Below are 20379 nucleotides of genomic sequence, written 5' to 3'. Positions count from 1 at the left end.
TGCAATTAGGACCAGAGTGATAGTACATCAGATAGGGTGTTTGCCTTGCACAGGACGAACCTGGGTTCAGTCCCCGGCATCCCATAGGGCCCCCCAAGCACGGCCAGGAGTAATTCCTGAGTGCAGAGCCAGGAGTAACCCATGAGCATCGCCGGCTGTGACCCAAAAGGCAAAAAAAAAAAAAAGAGAGAGAGAGAGATTTGCCATTCAAAATTTCTACAGAAGCTCTTGTAGACCTAGGGCCCCACCTAAGGGCCCATCATGTCTGTGCAGAGGTTCATGGGTGCCTGGCCACGTCCGTTCCCTTAGAGTGGCCAGAGTGGGGGAGCCGCCTGGAGGACCGCAGGCCCACCCTGCCTCAGCTACTGACAAGGGGCCTTTGGTGGGGAAAGCTCGTTGACCCCTGTTCCAAACTGTCTCACCCCACAGGAACTGGGGGGCATCGGTGCCCCCCTTGCATTGTCCTCACCTGATGAGGGGCTGGTCTTGGCATGGGAGGTCACTGGGACAGCCATGGTCAAATCCCTGCCTCCTGGCCCTAGAGAGTGAGGGTCAGTGAGTGCATTGAGGCATTGAGCCGGGGGCTCAGCATGGCTGAGAGTTCCATGGGCATGGGATGGCGTTGGGGCAGCTGGCGGCTCTCAGCATCCACCGCCGCTGCTGGGAAATGAGCAACGTCCTCAGGAAGGGGGAATCTTTGAGACCCCTCCAGTGGCTGCCGCCCTGTGGTGCTTCAGAAGGCAGGAGGAGGCCCCCATGGCCTGCCTGACAGTGAGCCGTCATCATCCCCCTGAGCGCTCTCTGGCCTCCGGTGTGTCTCTCTCCCACACCTCTCAGAGTGTGCGAACATTTACCTAAGTAGTTCTAGCCTCTCGGTTGGCACCCTGTTCCCTTGCTATGCCAGCCTGGGTGCCAGGCAAGTCTCTGGGCGGCATCCAGCTTCCAGGCATTTGCCTCTCCCGCCCTTTCCTCTGCCGGGAACCCCCGTGCTTGGGCTTCTACTTTCTGTCACACTTTGGGACATCTCGCTTCCCTCCAGGTCCCAGGCTACACCAGAGGGTCTCTGAGTCCTCTGGAGTCTCTCCGCCAAGGAACCCCATTTCCTGCAAGTAACTAGTCCTCAGCTGTGTGGCATGACACAGTTTCTCTGTCTTTGCCAAGCATGAGATGCCAAATACGCATAGATTGTATTTCCTTTAAGAAAACCACTATGTTAGGACCAGAGCGATAGTCCAGTGGGGAGGGCATCTACCTTGTATGCGGCTGACCTGGGTTCCATCCCCGGCATCCCATATGTTCCCCCAAGCACCACCAGGGTTGTAATTCCTGAGTGCAGAGCCAGAAGTAACCCCGAGTATCGCTGGATATGACCCAAAAACCAAAAAAAAAGAAAGAAAGGGAGAAAGAAAGAAAGAAAGGAAGGAAGGAAGGAAGGAAGGAAGGAAGGAAGGAAGGAAGGAAGGAAGGAAGGAAGAAAGAGAGAGAGAGAGAAAGAAAGAAAGAAAAAAAGAAAGAAGGAAAGAAAGAAAGGAAGGAAGGAAGACAGAGAAAGAAAGAAAGAAAGAAAGAAAGAAAGAAAGAAAGAAAGGAAGGAAGACAGAGAAAGAAAGGAAGGAAGGAAGACAGAGAAAGAAAGAAAGAAAGAAAGAAAGAAAGAAAGAAAGAAAGAAAGAAAGAAAGAAAGGAAGGAAGAGAAAGAAAGAAAGAAAGAAAGAAAGAAAGAAAGAAAGAAAGAAAGAAAGAAAGAAAGAAAGAAAGAAAGAAAGGAAGGAAGGAAGAGAAAGAAAGAAAGAAAGAAAGAAAGAAAGAAAGAAAGAAAGAAAGAAAGAAAGAAAGGAAGGAAGGAAGGAAGGAAAAGAAAGAAAGAAAGAAAGAAAGAAAGGAAGGAAGGAAGGAAGGAAGGAAGGGAAAGAAAGAAAGAAAGAAAGAAAGAAAGAAAGAAAGAAAGAAAGAAAGAAAGAAAGAAAGAAAGAAAGAAAGAAAGAAAGAAAGGAAGGAAGGAAGGAAGGAAGGGAAAGAAAGAAAGAAAGAAAGAAAGAAAGAAAGGAAGGAAGGAAGGGAGGGAAAGAAAGAAAGAAAGAAAGAAAGAAAGAAAGAAAGAAAGAAAGAAAGAAAGAAAGAAAGAAAGGAAGGAAGGAAGGAAGGAAGAAAGAGAGAGAGAGAGAGAGAAAATTGCTGTGGTATTTGCCTTACTTCCACTATAACTTTTTATTGAAACTCTCCAGGTTGAAAGCGAGAGAGTTAACTCATTTCTCATATTTCCCCCTGGCAGCCAGTTGCCTGGTATTCCATCTTACATAGGCGTGTGCATAAGACACACGCACAATGATTTGTTGAAGAATCCCCATGCTAACAAGACTTCAGCTTTCTCTCGGTGTCTGTGGACTTTGCCTGCACTTTACAAACAACGGAGCAGAGCAGAGTTCTGAGCAAACACCCTCGCATTCCGATGCTTCCCCTTCTCAAGGCTCAGCTCTGGAAGGGGGATTGTTTGCTCTACACATTCATGCATGTTAAATTCAGCCTACAGCGCCCCTTCTGCAGACGGCGCAATGCCCTCATTCCCGTCCATCTCGGAAACACCTCCCTCCGGTCTTCTTCGCGTGGCCCTTATGTCCTTTCCATGCTGACCAGCTTCTCTGCAAAGTGCTTGGCTTCTCTCGACTGTTCTGGCCTGCATGACCTTGACGAAAACAGGGTTCATCATCTTTTATTAAAAATAATTTTTGAAACCATGCTCAAATGCTCTCATACAAAGACACTGACACACATACACCCTTTAAAAATTATTTTCTTTAACTTCAATTTTTTTGGTCTGGGGGCCATATCCTCAATGCTCAGGGCTTTCCCCTGGCTCTGTGCACAGGCATTTCTCCTGGTGGTGCTTGTGTGCGTGGTGTGTGTGTGTGTGTGTGTGTGTGTGTGTGTGTGTGTGTAATTTGGGATGCTGGGGATCCAACCTGGGTTGGCCTTGTACAAGGGAGTGCCCTCTGTGCTGTACTATCTCTGTGGCCCCTGATCATCTTTTAAGGCAGGTATTGTTTCTGTGGGGCTGGAGCAATAGCACAGCGGGTAGGGCATTTGCCTTGCAGGTGGCCGACCGAGGTTCGATTCCTCCGTCCCTCTCAGAGAGCTTGGCAAGCTACCGAGAGTATCCCGCCTGCACGGCAAAGACTGGCAAGCTCCCTGTGGCGTATTTGATATGCCAAAAACAGTAACAACAAGTCTCACAATGGAGACGTTACTGGTGCCCACTCGAGCAAATCGATGAGCAACGGGATGGCAGTGATACAGTGATTGTTTCTATAACAAAAGAAACCCCATCCAGCTCCAAGTCAGCCAAGAAACCAAAGCACAGACATGTTCCATGTGGGGGACATTTGCAGTTAGCAGGGGCTGCAGAGTCATTCATGAGACCACCTCCAGGTGCCTGTGGAGAGCTGGGGAACTCACTCACATGGAGCAGGAGTCTGTCTTAGTCTTCCTCCCTCCTCCCCCTCCCCCCTGCTCATTTAAGGGGAAAGGAAGTGCTGGAGACTGACCACTGACCGTGCCCTCCACCCACCTTCGGTATCCCCACATTCCAGAGGCATCTGCCCATCCCCTGCTGTTCACATGCTCAGATTCGGGGGTCCAGAGAGGTGGCTGGGGGGAGGGATGAGAGGGAGATCCTCTCTCCTCTGTGACCATGGTCCTCTGTCTCTTCTCTTCCAGACCCCACCCAGATGAACAACGCAGTCCCCACCTCCCCGCTCCTCCAGCAGATGGGTCACCCCCACTCATACCCCAATCTGGGGCAGATCTCCAACCCTTACGAGCAGCAGCCGCCCGGCAAAGAGCTGAACAAGTACGCCTCCTTGAAGGCAGTGGGTAAGTGCCCCCTGCTCCCCCTCCCGCGGCTCTCTTCCTTTCAGACCTTTCTCTCCAATGTCTTTCTCCACTCCCTTCTCCGCTTCTCCCTCCTCCTTCTTCGCTTTCCCTTCTTTCTCCTCATCTTCCTTCTCTTTCTTCTTTGTCTCCTTGTTTCTCTCTCTTTTCTCTTTCTTCCTCTTGTCCTTCCTCCTCTTCCCCTTGTCCTTTGCTCTTCCTTCTCATTCTTTTTGCCCCTCTCCTCCTTGTCTTCCTCCTCCTTCTCCTTCCCTCCTCTTCCCTATTTTATTCCTTCTCCTTCCTCTTCTTTTCTTCCTCTCCTTTCCCAGTCCTCCTACTCTTCCTTTCTCTTCTCCTCTTCCTTGCTTTCTCCTCCTTATTCCTCTTCTTATCCATATCCTGCTCCTGTTCTTTCTCCTTTGTCTTCTCCCTTTCCTTCCCTTCCTCATTTTCTTCCTCCTCTTCTTCTTCTCCTCTTTGTCCTTCTCATTCTCCTTCTTCTTTACCTCCTCCATCCTCCTCTTCACTCTGCAGATATCTCATCTCTATAACACATATCATGTCTGTTTCTGAGCTCTGTATATTCTGAGTACCTCTCTCTGAAATACAGAATAATTCTAGAGATTCTCCACTGCTTTTCTTATTCCTCAGATCAAGTGATCCTGTGTGGGGCAGGGTGGGTGGTGAGGGGCATTTGGAGGGGGGGTGCTGTATTTTGGGGAGGAAGACCTGGATGCCCACTGGGTCCCTCAATCCTTTTCACATCCACCTTCTTCCCAGGTGAATGAATCCCTAGTATCAGGGAGCCTAGACCTAGAATTCAAGTCCCTCAGTCTCCCATGCATTGCCCCTGCAAAGCTCACCGTCCACTTCCACACAGCCCAGCCCTGTCTGGGAAGTCGGCGCTCAAACTTATTCCTGTCTCAGGCAGCTTTTGTTTTGCAGGGTAGAAATAATTCCTCGGGTGAGCAACCTGGGGCCCCTAGTAACTAAGTTCTCACACAGTGCAAGACATCGAGTCAGATGCTACACATATTCTCTCTTATTATCTCATTGCCATGAAGGCAGAAGGCACAGGTTCTTTTTTTTGTTTTCATATACCAACTTTTTTCTTCTTCTTTTTTTAAATTTTATTGAATCACCATGTGATAGTTACAAGCTTTCATGTTTGGGTTACAGTCTCACAATGATCAAACACCCATCCCTCCTCCAGGGCACATTCCCCACCACCAATATCCCGGGTATACCCCCCCTTTCCCACCCTCCCCCTGCCTCTGTGGCAGACAATATTCCCCATACTCTCTCTCTACTTTTGGGCATTATGGCTTGCAGCACAGACACTGAGAGGTCATCATGTTTGGTCCATTATCTACTTTTGGCACACATCTCCCATCCCGACTGATTCCTCCAGCCATCATTTTCTTAGTGATCCCTTCTCTATTCCATCTGCCTTCTTCCCTTCTCTCATGAAGCAGGCTTCCAGCTATGGCGCAATCCTCCTGGCCCTTGTATCTACTGTCCTTGGGTGTCAGCCTCATGTGATGTTATTCTATACTCCACAAATGAGTGCAGTCAGAAGGCACAGGTTCTTGTCCTCATTTTTAAGACTGGGAAGCCGGCGACACTCCTAAGAGGCTGATTTAACCTTCCTCCAATCCAAGCAACCTGTGGGCAAGCCAAGCTGAGACTTGAGCCTGTGTCTTTAATCACTGTGTCCCCCACAGTCCGTCCCATAGCCTCGGTTCTTCTCCCCCTCCAGCCTCCTTCCCCGAACATGAGGGAATGTCCCAGCGACCCTACCTGTGCCCAAGTTGACAGCAACATGCTCATGGGAAAGATCTGTGGGACAGAGGCAGGAGCACTGCAAAGTGGGCGGATCCTGATTGGCCGTGGCTACCTCAGGAGTCCTTGAGCCAATAGTTCTCTGAGGTAGATGTGGAGGATTTTCATCACCTCAAGTCAAAAAATGCCAATGCCCCATCTCACCTCAGAGAGTTTGATAGAACTGGTCAAGTGGGGGTTCTAGATAGGCCCATCAGAATTTTTTAGGTGGTTCTCATGTGAGTCTGAGGCCAAGAGTCAGGGAGGAAAATCATGGCATCAGTCCCAACTTTGGAACAAACAAATCCCACCTCAAATGCTTGCTTCTGAACCCCCTCTTGATCGCCAAGGGACTTGCTCTCCCTTTTTCCGGAGTGCTCTTACGGGGGGGGAGCGGGGGGCTTCCTTTCTTCCACGATGACCTGTGAGTTCTGCTTCTCTTCCTTGTCTCAGAGGCAACAACTTCAAACCTGGGTTTCTACTTCTAAAGCCCCTTTCCGGAGCATTGTGAAAGATGCTTTTTTTGGGGAAAGCTTTCCTGAGCCTATTTGAAAAGGACTGGTAAGAGCCAGACCAATCTGGATTCATACCTTACTTATTCTCAACATTGGACAACACGGAACTTTTCTCTTTTCCTTTAGTCGGTAGAAGGGGGACACAGTCGCTCATGCATTCATAGGACAGCCCAGCAAAGAATATTCCTCTCATAAACAAGCCACCTGCCTCTTCTAGTGCTCCCACTGTCCATGAGTGGACCCTTCTGACTTCCAGCTCAAAGCACGCTCAGGTCTCCCAGGAAGATCTTCTTTTTAAGTGTCTTTACACCTTCTCTCTCCAGTGTGGAGTGAGTGATATCCTTCCCAGTGGAGATGTCAAAGCCCCAGCATTGGAAAATAATTCAATGGGCCAAGACATCCTTTATCACACATGATCGCCTTTCTGCTTTTGTTTCTTAGAGCACAACGGCCCCAGTCTTGCTGACTCCTGGAAAACCCTGGACAGCAGGAGACCCCGAAACATATGTCTCCCCTTATTACTCACTTCCCATCCCCTAATCTGCCTCCCCAAGCCCGTTTACTATAGTTAGGAGGGGATACACTTGTGGATCAACTAAAGGGTGAAAAAACAGGGTTTCCATTCTGAACTCAGCCAAGAAACCAAAGCACACGCATGTTCCACGTTTGGGACATTTGTGGTAACCAGAGTCTGCAGAATCAATCACCAAGTCTGTGAGTTTGATTCATAAAGCAACTACTAGGTGCCCAGTGGAAAGGTTGGTCACACATGGAGCCTGGTTAGTGCTGGGAGCAGATAAAGTCTATCTTTAGGAATTCTTGTTCCCTCCTCTCCAAGGACACCCAGACAGAAACATTCTGAGAGAGAGATTGCAGCAGATTTCGGAGAGAAAAAAAAAAAAAAAACAGACACTGTCGCTGCAGGCCATAGACTACATTCACTCACACTTGATGTGTTGAATTTCACCCCCATGCCCCACCCTCATCTATACCCGGGGCCCGCCGGTTCCCCTCTCTGTTCTCTACCCTGCATTTGCGTAGCAGGTGCATCCAAGTGTGTTCCAGCCGACCCGTCTATTCCTAGGAGGACGAACGTTGTTGCAGCTCATCTATTGCCTAGGAGAGAGGCAGTTAACTGTCTCTCACTGCAGAACCCTTCATGCACGGTTGGGTATCCCATCTGCCTTTCTGAGTGTCACACCGATGTGAGAAATTGAGTGTGCTCCTAGATTTAATACTTCTCTCGGTACCAAGAGAAAAATATTAGCCCAGACATCCTTTTCTCTTTGAACTGGTCATCTTACTCTAATAAACTCTTTTATTTAACTTAGACCCACTCTATCCCAATACCTAAGGTAGCTCGCTGGCTGAGTCACAACTGGTATTCTCGACAGTCTCTTGATTCTCCCAAGAATTTAGGCAGGGACGGGGAAAGTGTCTTCAATTTCTTTGCAATTAGAGTTAGGAATGAAAATTTATTTGGCACTCCTGGCAGAGCCCTTTCTTCCACAAAGCAGGCTCTCCTGCATTGTTGGCTGAATGAATGAATGAACTTGACTTTGCCAAGAATCAAAGAAAAGCTTTGTCGGAAGGAAACACACCAATGTCTGCCAGAAATCTCTGATATCTCTCCCTTGGGGAGCCCTCCTGAGTACTGGATTTGGTTGACATATCCCTCCTGCCTTCTCTGTTGAGAGTCTCCAGGTCTTGTCTGCGTCATTGAGTTCTGGTGATCCCCTGGAGAGGGAAGTCCAATGAAGAGCAAATTGTCAGACTGTCCCACCTAATGTCTTACCCTGGACTCCAGAGTTGACCTACAGCAGTGAGGTGCAAATACCATAATAAATGTTCTCTCCAGGGTTCTTTATTACGGCCTAATGCGACCCTGGTGTGAATGTTGAAATGTATCATTGATGAAATCATTACCACCTAAAAGAGAGGAGTGTTTGGGAAACGGGTTTGCTAGTGAAAGTTTTGCAGCCACTGATAACCAGGCTCATTTTCTCAAAATTTCAGCGCAGTCACAGGCTGGGACAGGTTTTAGGGTTAACTGCCAACTTCAAAATTGCCTCTGGAAAGTACATTTCTCTTGGCAGTTTTCATCTCCAGAGCGCCGGGTGGGTTCGAGCTGGTCACTGAAACTCTCTGACCTCAACTTCTTTAGGAGAAAATGAAGCTGCTGAACTAGATGGTTTCCAAGCTCCAAGCCCCAGCCTATCTTTGAAATGAGAAAATTAAACAATTCTTCCTCATTCCAGTTACTTAAAAAACCCACAGGCCATTAAATTTGTGACATCCATTTCTTCAAAGATGAGGAGAAAGGGTGGTGACTGGTTGCTCGGTCTTCATTTTTATTTCATTTTGTTTCATTTTGTTTGGTTGTTGGAATCCCTGTCAGCTAAGTGGAAGTAGAATTCCTTCCTTTCTGCAATTCAGACTTAGGATTCATCCCTAGCATGTGACTCTGCAGAATGCTTTGTTTTCCCAGAGGGGTCCCCATTCAACACTAGGGGAATGTGCGAGGCTAAAATTGGTTAGATTCTATACAGGGGGTATTGATAGGGATTGAGTGACCATTTGTTGAATTGATTTATTCATCTTCCAAATATTTAATCTGGTGTCCCTTAATTGTAGGTCCCGATGAGACAGGAAACAAATCTATTCCCCTTATCAATATCTCCCGAGCTCAATTTCAGGGACTTAATAAGCATGCCCCGCTCGTATTTGTAAAACCAGTGAATTATAAACTGTGACAGGCACCCCACAGAGTCAGGAGATAGGCAGGCAAGTCACAGATCAATGAGCTCTACAGTCACAGAAGACCAGATTTAAGACTTACCTGAGATGTTTGCCCTGGAACGGCAGACATCGCATAGTCTCCTAGGGTCTCAGTGTTCCCATATTTAAAATGGAGAGAATAATAAGGCACATCACTAGTGGCTTGGGGAAAATGTCACTTAGTCTAATACATATCAGCCCTCAGTAAATACGGAAGAGTGTGGAAATCTGTAGAGTTGAAACCGCAGACCCCTGCTTCCGGAACTAGAAGAACCCCTCTTCCTTGGATTGCAATTCCCGATGGGATTTTCAAACAGGTAATCAGCATTTCTTTCCGATGTGTTTCCATGTCCAGTTTCACCTCTAGGTGCCTGAGAGTTGAAGCCTGGGACAGCCAGAGCTTCCTGACCGCGTGCCCATTAGATGTTTCAATGCAACCTGCCCACCCAGTGAGGGAAAGACATAGGGTGCATCAGCAGTAGGGATAATATGCTGTGGTGTCCTCACTTTCAATTTAAATTTTAATAAGAAAATAATTTTCTCTGTCGCTGTTGGACAGACTAGACACCCTTCACCAGAGCCATATTGCATTTTCCAAGAACACTTGCAAAACCACAGAACAATACATTTCCTGGGATATACCGTGGGAAATACACTTCCCAGGAGGACCTGGGACACACCTCCTGGGATACATCCTGGGAAGTACGCTTCCTAGGAGGACCCGGGATACATCTCCTGGAATACACCCTACGAAGTACTCTTCCCAGGAGGACCCGGGATACACCGCCTGGGATACACCCTGGGAAGCACACTTGCTGGGACCCCTTTCTCTCTTGCTAGGAATCACATGTGTAAACCTTAAGTTGGGCAGGAGGCCTCAGCCACTGATTGCTTTCTGTCACTGTCACTGTCATCCCATTGCTCATCGTTTTGCTCGAGTGGGCACCAGCAATGTCTCCATTTTGAGACTTGTTGTTACTGTTTTTGGCAGATTGCTTCCTACCAGTTTCATTTTTTCCCCTCTAAGTTTTGACAGAGAGGGAGCACATACTACCACTCAAATCCCTACCTGTCATCTTTTTGCACCTGTGGGAAATTTAGTCCCACCTGTGTGCAGGCGGGCAAATGGAAGTTTAGTAGAATTCAGTCATTTCTCCAGAATTCACACTTTCAATAAAAGGCAGAGCCAAGGGTCACATTGAAGATGGCCTGATTCAGAATCCTATGTTCTTTCCAGGAATTAATTTCATCTTCCACAGAGTAATTTCTGACATCGAAGTGAGATACACAACTGAGATACACACCTGCAAAGGTTCAGGAGGCACGTTCTCGTTCTATTTCTGAGGGGTTGCTTGCTAAGAAATGAATTGCTTTTCTTTGAAGACAAAAGTTTTCCCATCATGCTGGATAGAACTGTGGTAGAAGATATATAAAGTCTACCACAGTTGAGGTACAACTTCCCCCAGTGAAATAAATACACAGATTGTAGTTTTACAATAGCTGGTGGAAATGCCCAGGCACAGTTCTAACTGGCGCCATAGTATGGAGAAGAGTTATTTTAGGGCCAGAGTGATAGTACAGCTGGGAGAGTATTTGCCTTGCACGTGGCCTACCCGAGTTCAATCTCTGGCCTCCCCAGGGTCCCCCAAGCACTGTCAGGAGTAATTCCTGAGTGCAGACCAGGGATAACCCTTGAGCATCAGCATCACCAGGAGTGACCCAAAAAGCCAAAAAGAAAAGAGTTATTTTAATCTCAGAAAGTTCCCTTGTGTCTGCCTCTCCCGTTGGAGACCTAGGCCCTTTGGATAAACATTTAAATTTCACCTTACAAATCTATATCCACAGTCCTCTTGTTCCACCGCGCTTGCCGTAGGACCTTCATGATTAATTTGACAACTTTTCACCCTCTTATGAATTGCTATTCCTAGAATAGACCTAAGGAACTGGTTACTGACCCTTATTGTCTTAGGTATTGGGGGACAGAGATGGCCCCAGGTGTTTCTCACCTTCAAGACAAGGAGAGACAGATTTGGCCAGGGGAGAAGATGGGGTTAAAATTCTTTGGGGTCAGGGATTTAGTTCGGCCTGTCTCCACTACGCAGGGGAGACGGCCTCATGCTTTGCAGATGGCAGCGCGATTCAGAGCAAGCAGAGGAGCTCTCACATCCCGGGCGGGTCCTCCTTAATGTTAACGTTGTCACCCTGCTCCTGTCACTCCAATTTCCCCTCTGCAGTGCGTGATGAGGGTGTACAGTTCACATCCGCAGGGGGAACATGGCAATTTGAGTGTCCTTCGGCACGCCTGGGAGGCCAACCAGAAATGTTTAAATGGGGCCGGATCTGTGCTCTGTAATCATTCAGATCACAGACTGTTCCCTGCCTCTGCTCTCAGCTGGCAGCCCGCTCCAGCGCCCTGGAAACTGCAGACGCGTTGAGGAGTTGGTCCTTCCCAGGTAGATCCCCAAGAAAGGAAAAAGGATGGAGTGGTCCGCGTTGATTGGCTAGGCCAGCAGCCAATGGGCAGAGGTTGCTGCTCAGACACGTGGGCAGGTTTGCCTCGGTATGAGTAAACGCCATCTTGCAGAGCCATGCTCTGCATCTTTTGTGAAAAGGGTCACCATGGGGCTTGTTATCATTCGCTCCACGCCCTCCCACCCCCAATTGTTCTATGCACTAGAACAGAATTCCATGTGGAGGAGAAACAGATTTATAACCCGAATTCTAGGCATTATGGCTCGAGCCCTCTAGCCGGTAGGACACCTCTATCCTTTAGGAATGTGGATGGAGAAACCAAGTCATTCATTCGTTCAGCAATGTTCTGCAAACAGACTTTGTGCTGGGGCCACGGCAGGCAGTCGTTGCCCTCCTTACCACCCAGCACTTGAAGTTGCAGGTCACAGAGCCTGCCCCAGCCCTGGTGTGGGGAATCTCAGGAGGCATCTGATTCTTTCTAGCAAAATGGGACCCACATTCTATTCTATTGTAAACAGAGCGTTATCATTAGCCAAAGTGACCTTTTGTAACTCAGAGCTTCCTTTCTTTTCTTCGAGGGTTGCAATTTAAATTCATGCCAGAGAATCCTCTCTCTTGCATAATGGGAGGCAGCAGCCGGGTCTGTCCCCAGGGACTTCTTTTGATCTTCTGTTGGGCGTTGCTTTCTCGCCATGCTCCAAGTCTTGCGCAAAATGCTGCTCTCCTAATTGCACTGGTCCTGGGGTCCTGCACCTGGTTCCCTGGATCCCCTGGGGCCTGGCCCCCTCCTCTCCTGGGAGTCTGCAGATTGCCTGGGGGGTAAGGCAAGGGTGCTGTGGACAGGGGAACCGTGAAACAGATCAGCATCTCTTGATTATTATTTTTTTAGGAAGTTCTGATGGTGACTGGGCAGTGGCGACCCTTAAGTCACCAAAAGGTACTGTATAGATTCTTCTAGTTCTGTCGTCCAGGTGTCGTCAAAGTTCACATTGCTCAGTGCGGGGCCGGTGTGTCCTGGTGTCTGTGTGATCCAGTGCACACGTGTGTCTGTCTTGGGTAGACCTACAAGTCCGTCTAAGTTCCAGTGAGTAGGTGTGTATGTGTTTGCGTGTGCGCACGCATGTGCACACAAACGTGCAGGGGTGCTCTGATCCAGCCCTGGTTGAAAACTGCCCTACTCCTCACTTGCCAATATCTGGTGCCTGAAGGAAAATATTGTGCAGAAAAAAATCCCAGGTAAGAGAAACAGAAAGTTTGACGTTTGCATTTGTTTCCTGGATGACCACCAAAGTGACCCTTAAGCCCAAGACCTGAACACAGCCAGTTGTTACCCACCCTCAACCCACACCTCCCCCCAAAAGACACAATGGAAAAAATGGGAAAACACAAAATCCATGATTGTAGGAGAAAATCACAACTCCCAAGGGAGAGAGCAACAGAGCTTGTTTGATTCTTGGGAAGGGTTTGCCTTCAGGGAACAGAAGGTGAGTTTGAACTTTTCCAGGGTTGCATGTGGAGCAGCAGAAACTACCACAGTGTTTGACTTGCGTCTAGGGCAGGGGAACTAGCTGGGTGAGCGAGCAGGTCTGGAGGTAATTCCCCTCCCTAACTGCTTACCAGATAAAAGGCCAGGAACTCTGCTCTACATCATCTTCTCACTGAATTCTCCAGGGATATAGAGGGTAGTTATTGTCATTGCCATTTAGAGATGGGGATATGGCATTCAGTGGAAAGGTGGAAGAGAATTCTTGATTGTTTTCATTCATATGCTTGCAAAGTGGGGGGAGGGGGGCAATTTGAACCCATTCTGTCTGCAAGTCTGTATGGCCCCAAGGTTGTTAATCCCTGCCCCCGGGGGTGCTCAGGGAATAGCTCTTTCTGGGACAGACCAGAAACTTGATTCTTTCCTTTGTTCACTCCTTACGTTTTGTTGGATTTGAAGATAAGGAGGATGTAACTGACTCTGGCAGGTAAAGAGGTGGGAGTGCATTTGAGTGACTTGAACTGGAACCAATGAGAAGGTGATACAGATTTCTAGGCAGGATACTTGGCCTGGCCAATTTTGTTCTCATTTTGTTCTGGATCCCAGGTAGAAACTGGGTTTGAGGGAGGATGGACTGGAATTACGAACACCAATTGGGGGTTCTTGCAGTCATCCCAGGGAGCCGAGTCCTATAGGGGGGTTGGTAGAGGATGGAGAGATGTCAATGGACTTATGTGCCTGCAAGAAACTGGGAGAGCAGGGCTGGAGAGATAGTTCGCATGTAAGAGTTAGTTAGCATGTCCTAGCATGTAGGACACTTGGCTAGCCCAGAGCCAACCTGGGTTTGATCCCTGGCATCCCACATGGCCCCTCGAGCCCTGCCAGGAGTGATCCCTAAATGCACAGCCAGAAGTAATAATTTCTGAGCCCAACTGGGTGTGGGCCCCCAACTGAAAACAAACAAAACCAAACAGAAACTGTGAATATAGGGAATAAGTGTAGGAGTGCAAGAAGTCCGGAGCAGGAAGTCAGTTCTGGGCTCAGCCTTGGACCTTAAGCATCCCCTGAAGGGTTGCTCAAACCCAGATTCCAAAGCCAAACTCCCAAGTTGCTGAGTCATGGGGCTGTGAGGAGGGCCAGGTGGGATGGGTGGTGAACAGGTTCCCAGCCAGGCTAATGGTTCCATTCTGGGGACTCTGAAAACTGCCCCAGTAGGAAAGTTGCCAGATAGCCAGGACCGTTTGATTTGGTCTCTCTCTTTCTTTGGGATGAAGGTTCTAAAGCGGGATATCTGCTCAGGGTCCCAGAGCCTCAGAGGCCCCTTGATTTCTGGGGGTGCAGGGGATGTGTGGTTGCACCGTGTCTCCACCGAGAAGCCCCTAATTACCAGGTTACTGTCTCGAGAGAGGCAACTTTCCAGGTCTTGCGTTAGAGAATCACTCTTCACATGGCATCGTCCATTTTTAGAGAGGCAAACAATGTGCAACGTGACAGACCTACTAATTTGAGGCACATATTTCCACTCCCCCCCCCTCGGTAACAAACAACCATTATGATTCCCGTGACAGTGTCAGCAGACGGTCAGCAATTTCCTTCTATCCACATGGTGTTGGCTGCTGCATTTGGAAACCGTTTCAGGTGGGCCAAAGATGAGGCTGGAAAGCAATGGTTTGTACCAGAGCGGGGCTAGCCCCGCCCACCTCCCTTGCTACATGTGTCTTGGTAGACGCAGCTTTGTCCAAAAAAGATAAAAGGATGGTAGAGAAGGCAAGCTCCAAGTTCCCCGAGGTAGCTCTGCCTCTTCTGGTGCGCTCTCTGCAGCCTCTGTGGGTCTCCGTGAGGATGGGGTTGTAGTGGGGACTTGAATGGTCCCAACCTTCCGCCTCCTGCTATCTTTTTTGGGTGGGTTAGCCTCAGGTGGGGTGCTCAGGGCTTTCTCCTGGCTCTGAGCTCAGGGATTAAAGGCTCGGGGGACCATATGAGGTGCTGGGGATCAAACCCAGGTTGGCCGCATGCAAATGCCCTCCCCACTGTCCTACTGCTCCTGCGGAGACTTTAGGTACCACTGGTCTCTTCAGAAGGATGGGCTATTATCTTAACACCCGGGATGCAGGGTTCGAGGGATTTCTGGAAAGCCATGTTGGGTCGAAGTGGAAAAGGGAGGGAGGGTTGTTTCCCAGGAAAAAGGACAAGGGCCTTGAAGACAGCAGGCTCTCACTGCCACCTGGACTGAAGGGGAGCCCTCACTGCTACAGAGGAAGTGGTAACACACCATACAGGTGGGCTCCACTGTAGGGGTCCCATGTAGGGCGGTCCCTAGTGGTCATGTGGTCCTTACCCCCCTGCCCAGATCCAAGATGGCAGCCTGCACCTTGCTGGGTAATTCCCTTGTCAGCCGAAGTTCCGTGTTATTTGGGGTAGGTGGCAGGTGGCAGGTGGTTTGTGCCACACTAAAGGATGCTCAGGGAGCCATTTCTGGCTGTGTTCAGAAGTGGCCCCTGGCAGTGCTCAGGGGGCCATAAGTAGTGCCAGGGATCAAACCTAGATCAGGTTTGTGTGTGCCAGGCAAGTGCCTTGACCTCTGGATAATCTCATTGACCCCTCAACTAAAGTTTGGGCCAACTCTTTTTTTTTTTTCTAATAGATTCTGGGTGTTAAAGCCAGTGTCCCTGTACTATTGTCCAAATATGAGTACTTTTGTTGCTTGCTGAAATCAGACTGTTTTCTAGGTTGGGGCTATAGCTAGGGGCAGAAGGCTGGGCGGGCCATTGTATGGGTCTGGTGTCCTGTTCTACCAGCGGTTCGGAGTAACGTGGTAGCCGAACTCGGAGTGTTATTCACAACAGTCATAAAAATGAAAATAAAATAAAACATGACTTTCTTGTTCCCTTTCTTTGAGAGTGTTCAAATGTATATGAAATGGCTGAGAAAGTGTCTAGTGAATAATAACTACTGAATAAATCCTTGTTACTTTTCCCCCTAAGACAGTTGATATAGTTTGGGAATAAACGCCCATCTAAGAGTTGCCCATAAGGCACAAGATAAACACAAATATGTGATGTGGGTGAGGGGTCTGTTGGAGCACACACAGCCACTCACTAAAAGCAGCCTTAAAATATGACTTTACATACCAGGAGGTTGGCTCCACGGCTTGGAAGCCGGCCTCACAGGCAGGAGGAAAAGGCTGCTCAGATAGAGAAGGGAACAGGTAAAGTGTGATTCGAGGACCCGCTGGGGATGGGAGATGCACGCTGAAAGTAGACTATGGATCGAACACGATGGCCACTCAATATCTCTCTTGTGAACCACAACACCCAAAAGGAGAGAGAGAACAAAAGGGAATGCCCTGCCACGGAGGCGGGGTGGGGTAAGGGAGATGGGATGGGGGAGGGGAGGGGTACTGGGATCATTGGTGGTGGAGAATGGGCACTGGTGGAGGGATGGGTACTCGAGCATTATATGACTGAAACACAAGCACGAAAAGTTGTAAGTCTGTAACTGTACCTCACGGTGATTCACTAATAAAAAAATATGACTTTACAGGCTGGAGTGATACTACAGCAGGGAGGGCGTTTACCTTGCACACGACTGACCTGGGTTCAATCCCCAGCATCCCAGAGTTCTCCAAGCACTGCCAGGAGTAATTTCTGAGTGTAGATCCAGGAGCACTGCTTGAGCCAGGAGCATCCATGAGCACTTCTGGGTGTGAACAACAACAACAACAAAAGGCAAAACCTGTGATTCTTATGAGCTTGACTGATAGTATAGCAGGCAGAGTGTTTACCTTGCATGCGGCTGATTTGGGTTCGATCCCTGGCATCCCATATAGTCCCCCTAGCACTGCCAGGAGTTAATTCTTGAATGCAGTGCCAGAAATAACCCCTGAGCATCGCCGGGTGTGACTCCATAAGGCATATATATATATATATATATATATATATATATATATATATATATGTCTTTATGAAATTCAGGGTTTTGCAATTTTCTGATTTGAATTATTGGTTTTCTAGTGCATGGTTGGGTACAGAGCAGGTAAAGAATATGGAAGTGATGTATTTTTAATAAAGATTAAATCCCACCAGCTCCAGGGCTCAGCCTCTTTTGAAAAGCACACCGCAAACACCGGCGTTTGGATGAGCTTCCTTGGGCACCCAGAGGGCATGAAGTGGGTTGGTGGTGGGACTTTCTGCCACAGAGAGATTCACAGCAAGATTGCAATCAACATTCTTGCTACTTTGCAAGTAGACCCCGCGGAGGCTGAGCCCATTAGATGCCATCCATTCCAGAGGTTTCTAGCACTTTACAGGGTATTCTTTTCTTTTCATCTTTTTCTTTATTGAATCACCAAGAGATACAGTTACAAAACTTTCATGTTTGAGTTTCAGTCATAATGATCGAATACCCATCTCTCCACCAGTGCACATTCTCCACCACCAATGTCCCCAGTATCCCCCCACCCTTTCCAACATCCCCCCTACGTCTATGCCAGACAATTTCCCCCATACTCTCTCTTTCTACTTTTGGGCACGATGGTCTGCAATATAGATACTGAGAGGCTATCACTTTTGGTCCTTTATCTACTTTTAGCACACATCTCCCATCCCAAACAATTTTTCCAACCATTATTGACTTAGTGATCCCCTCTCTATTCTAGCTGCCTTCTTCCCCAGCTCATGAGACAGACTTCCAATTATGAGGCAATATTTCTGGTCCTTGTGTCTTCTGTCCTTGGGTGTCAGTCTCATATTATGTTATTTTATATTCCACAAATGAGTTTTCAGGGTTTTCACAGCCCATGATAGACACAAAACATACTTTTTCTTAAATGATTTGGTGGGACCGGTCACCACATTTGGAGAGGACCCTCTTGCCTTTCCTGCCAAGTGGAGAAAAGTAGAAAAACCAAGCAGACAGAAATCAGGACAGCTGTATTCTATGCCCAGAGCTGTGTCTACTGAGTTGGAAGTCTTGAGCCCATCACTGCAGCTGCCTCTCCTAGAAGACAGCATATTTGGAGTCATTGGTCCCGTTGCCTCCCGCCACCCAGACCCCCACCCCCATAGGCGGTTACCTCAGACTTGCTTCTGACTCTTGCCTTGTATCCATCACTGCACAGGTCACCCAGGTGAGGGTCATGAGATGTCGGGGAATGGGGTTGTCTGTTGCCGCTGGGTGGTGCCTGGGAGTTCAGAGCCCTGAATCCTTCAGACCACGTGGATGGAGGCTGGGCAGGGAAGGGGAGCCTACCTGAAAATGGCGGAGCAAATGGTTTTTGTGTCCATTATCTCTCACCTCAATAATGCCACGGGACAAACAACCTCAGGTCTCCTGGCTGAAATGGATTTCGCTGACACCAGGAATGTGAGTGACGGATGATGTGGGGGACATGTCTCATCTCGGCCGAATCCACCCATAGAGAGGAGACTTGGCTGGATGTTGGCTGATCTAGACTGGGTTGGGCTGGAATGTCTGGGGGATGCAGCTCTGTTCTAGGGGTCGCTCGTGACAGTCTCTATGATGATGGCAGAGGAACAAGCAGACCCCCCCCTCCCCAGCACAGCTTGTTTGTGCTATCTCAGAATACTCCTGTATCCGTAAAAAGCTAACACCCATCAGCCACACGGATAAGCCCAGAATCTCACAATGGGGAAGCAGGAATCTCCTTTTATTTTTTAATTATTTTTTTTAATAAAAATTTTATTTTATTGAATCACCATGTGGAAAATTACAATGCTTTCAGGCTTAAGTCTCACTTATACAATGCTGAAACAACCATCCCTTCACCAGTGCCCACATTCCACCACCACAAAAAAAAAAAAACCACCACCACCAAAAAAACCCCCAAAACCCCAGTACACCTCCCATCCCTCTCCCCTCCACCCCCCCACCCCGTAACTGATAAATTTCACTTTACTTTCTCTTTACTCTGGTTACATTCAATATTTCAACACAGACCTCACTATTATTGTTAGGAGTTCCCCACTGGAGTCAGACCTGTTGTGAAGAGATATGACATTCTGCAAGGTTTTGGATTTCTGTACTTTAGCAACTAAGTCCAGGGAGATTTCTTCCAGATATTGGATCATTGCAAGCTTGTAACTCTCATCTGTGGTCCTCATAATATGGCGGTCACCACGCCCTTCACCCACCCCCTGCAAGGAAGAGGCGAGAGAGAGAAATGCCTTTCTCCTCCTGGGCAGGCATGGGGCCACGGCTTAGTTCTCAGTCTGGAGACATTCTGCAAGGAGCTGCTCATACCAAAAGTAGTTTAGCTGGCCTCTGGAGTCATGCTCGTGCAGCCGCGGAGAGGCTGCACACGTGCAGCCCCCGGGATCACATCTCGGTGGCCTCCTTTTATTTTTTTGTGGGGGGGGTACTGAGGTTTAAAGTGTGCCCTAAGAAGAATGTAGCTGTCAGAAAAGGTACAAAAGGATGATCTCATCCATGCAGTAATCTATCACGAGAGCCCCGATTCTGTAAGTATCTAGTAGGGCCTTTGCTACCGCAAAGTGGAAGCAAGTGAGCAGGATGCAGCCTCGTTCACCCCGCTTTGCGGCCTTTGGAGTACCCCTAGTCCCAGTACGCGTAAGGCTGAGCCAAAGAGAAATGTCACAGTGCGGGCTGAAGGCGGGAGCCGGTGCACACTTCCATCCGGGGCTCCTTCTGCATCCAGCTCCGCGGCCAGCCTTGGCCGGGCAGGAGTCCATGCTCCTTTGTTCCACTGCCTTTCAGAAAGGGGGAACTGCACAGCAGGGCTGCCTCAGGGAAGAGGAACAGAGCCCGAGGTCTCAGAAGCCTGCCGGACACTCGCAGAGCCTGCAGTCACCACAAAAGGAGGCTCCTGGCACAGCCGGGGCCACTGAGGTGCAGAGCTCAAGCCAGCCGCTGCTTGGTAATAACCCTCCCGGGCAGAGGCTGCGGGACTCCCTCCCGCCGGGAGCCCTCGGGCGGAAGGCACCCGAGGGCCAGGCTTCTGCACTCACCTGCAAACTTTTCGAGAGCTTTGACTCCAGCCAAGATGGGGGGCCCTCTGGGGAGAAACCCTGAGCACCTCATTAGGTCTCGGTTCAAGTGGGATTTCTGCCCACTTGTTCTTCTGCAGCGAGCCCTAGAGCCGGGTGAAATAAGGCTCACTCACCAGAAAGATCCACCTTGAGCTCTCTCTCCTCCTCTCTCCTGTCTGGGAAAAAAAATTTCCCTTTGTCCCTATCTCTGTCTCTCTCTGTCTCTGTCTCTCTCTGTCTCTCTCTCTCTGGCTTTTTGAGTCATACCTGGTGGTGCTCAGGGGTTACTCTGGCTCTGTACTCAGAAATTACTTCTGCTGGTGCTCCAAGGACCGTACAGGATGCTGGGGATTGAACCCAGGTTGGGCACGTGCAAGGCAAACGCCCTCTCTGCTGTACTATTGCTCTGGTCCTTCCCCGCCTTTCTCATGTT

The 20379-nt window shown here is 48.8% G+C and overlaps 1 protein-coding gene across 2 annotated transcripts in view; it reads left to right on the top strand.

Moving 5' to 3' along the window:
• SHISA9 (shisa family member 9) overlaps window positions 1-20379 on the top strand; it is a 256863-nt gene that overhangs the window by 220633 nt on the left and 15851 nt on the right. Inside the window, exons 3-4 of one of the 2 annotated variants that reach the window (XM_055134675.1) lie at window positions 3715-3870; window positions 12346-12393. In XM_055134675.1, the coding sequence (XP_054990650.1) occupies window positions 3715-3870; window positions 12346-12393 (204 nt within the window). The remainder of the gene's footprint in view (window positions 1-3714; window positions 3871-12345; window positions 12394-20379) is intronic. The other variant, XM_055134676.1, reaches the window with a different exon arrangement.

This window comes from Sorex araneus, chromosome 4 (assembly GCF_027595985.1).
Source record: "Sorex araneus isolate mSorAra2 chromosome 4, mSorAra2.pri, whole genome shotgun sequence".
Taxonomy (NCBI): Eukaryota; Metazoa; Chordata; class Mammalia; order Eulipotyphla; family Soricidae; genus Sorex; species Sorex araneus.
The sequence above is the reverse complement of the archived record's forward strand: the minus strand, read 5'-3'. Positions and strand labels throughout refer to the sequence as shown.